We start from the raw sequence: 1,700 nt of genomic DNA, 5'->3' as shown, positions 1-1,700 counted from the left end.
AGGCTAAAAGAAAAAAACACTCAAACGGAAAAAGAGCCTCGCGGTGGGGCCTCCTGCTCTCCCCCTCATGGAGGAAGGGGGGAAACAAACAAAACACGGGAAAATAAACAAAGCGGCCAATTGTGCCCGCCGCTCCAATGCTGCTGGGGTTTGCCCACAACGCGAAATAAGAAAAAAACAACTGATCCATCCGGGGGCTTTTATGTGGCGGCCGGGCTCGCAGGGAGCTCGCGTAGCGGCAGGCCGCAGCCGCCGCGCCCCGCAGGAAACAGAGCAGTTAACGCGTGCAGGAAACAACAAGAAACAAACAAACAAGCACTCCACGTTTTCCTTCGGCCTCCTCCGGCCCATGCACCTCCCAACGGAATTCCAACACGGAAATAAACAAATACATAAAGAAAGAGGGAGCGGCGCAGGGTGGCCACCCGCCCGAAGAGCAGTTTAATTAAAAGGCGGGAGGCACGGGGGCCGTCACGCCGGCGCCGCCTGCGGCCCCACACGCCGGCGGCAGGCCGCAGTTACACGCGCCGACGAACGTGGACGGTGACAACCGGTTCCTCCATCGCGGACAATGACGACCGGCTGAAGCTGCTGTGTGGCTGACGCCTCCCGAGGCTCTCATCTCCCCCAACAGCGGGGTTGAGTGCGTGCAGCTCATCGTCACCGCGAAAGAAGGACATGAGCGGCATAGACGTTTTACGCGGCTCGCTTTCAAGTGAAGCTTTATTGGCGCTTTTCTCCATCACGCGGCCCATTTTCGCCGCCAGCCGCCCCATCGCCACGCGGCAGGCGTCCTCCTCACGCGTCGCTGCAACCGCGTGCGGCACGCCGACCCTCCACCGCTCGCAGAGAGGACGCAGCACCCGCAGCCGCTGCGGGGCCGCGAAGGTGCCGAGCAGCACAGCCAATACAGACACGATTGTGTGCGAGACGCCGCTCATGGCGGTGGACGCGGAGGCCTCGTCGCTGCTTGACGTGTCCCCGCCTTCGTCGTCAAGTTCCGGCAACAAACGGTCGAGGCGCAGCGCAGCGAAGGTGCGCCCTGGCACGGCGTCCAGCTGGTACAGCTCCACCGGCTTCGGCACCCCGCGCAGCGCCACCGCGCCCAGCGCCGTCACCTCCAACTGCTCGCGCTCGGTTGCGCTCAGCGCCATGTACGCCGCACGCGTCAGCAGCACCTGCCCGCCGTTCCCCACGGCCTCCGTGCGCGCCGCCATGTTCGCCGTTTCGCCGTAGTAGTCGTACCCCCTCGTCACCCCGTCGCGCCGGATGTCGCACAGCCCGGTGTGCACCCCGGAACGCACCCGCAGGCCGTTCCAGCGCTGCCGGTACACCGCGGCGTCCAGACGCGCCGTCGGCGGCACGTACTCCTCCGCGTCCTCCTCCGCCCGGCCCTCCTCGAACTTGCGGTACGCCTCGTCGAGCGCGCCCGTCCCCCAGTCGTGCTGCAGGAACACCTGCTGCAGCTCCCGCACCAGCTGCACCGCCGCGAACACGCTCTTGCACGCAATCACGAACGAGTCGCCGACCGTCTTCACCTCGTAGCAGCGGTACTTCGTGATCAGCGCGCGGATCAGGCGGTGGTGCGTCGCCACGGCGTCGGGCATCAACTGCGAGCACGCAGCCCACAGCGCCGTGCTGCTCTCGATGTCGGTGAACACGAGCGTCACGGGGTCCGTCGGCTCCTTCGGCGCATTCGC

General features: G+C 65.4%; 2 protein-coding genes across 2 annotated transcripts in view, besides 1 other annotated feature; both read right to left on the bottom strand.

The window, feature by feature from the left end:
- Positions 1-291: 291 nt before the first annotated feature.
- Positions 292-318: a microsatellite.
- Positions 319-518: 200 nt separating this feature from the next.
- Tco025E_09234 (receptor-type adenylate cyclase) lies at positions 519-941 on the bottom strand (the record flags this gene model as incomplete). The annotated part of the gene is made up of 1 exon (XM_029376057.1): positions 519-941. One exon carries the CDS (start codon positions 939-941, stop codon positions 519-521), a length of 423 nt encoding a protein of 140 aa, XP_029223827.1.
- Positions 942-993: 52 nt separating this feature from the next.
- Positions 994-1,700, bottom strand: part of Tco025E_09233 (esag4) — a gene marked incomplete at both ends in the record, with an annotated part of 3,390 nt that continues 2,683 nt past the window's right edge. The window contains one exon of the mRNA XM_029376056.1: positions 994-1,700. This exon is cut by the window's right edge and continues 2,683 nt beyond it. Within this exon, the coding sequence (XP_029223826.1) occupies positions 994-1,700 (707 nt within the window).

The sequence above is a fragment of the Trypanosoma conorhini genome (assembly GCF_003719485.1).
Source record: "Trypanosoma conorhini strain 025E chromosome Unknown Tco_14.4_contig_01030, whole genome shotgun sequence".
NCBI lineage: Eukaryota > Euglenozoa > Kinetoplastea > Trypanosomatida > Trypanosomatidae > Trypanosoma > Trypanosoma conorhini.
Note: the sequence above shows the minus strand (reverse complement) of the source record. Positions and strands in the feature narration are given on the sequence as shown.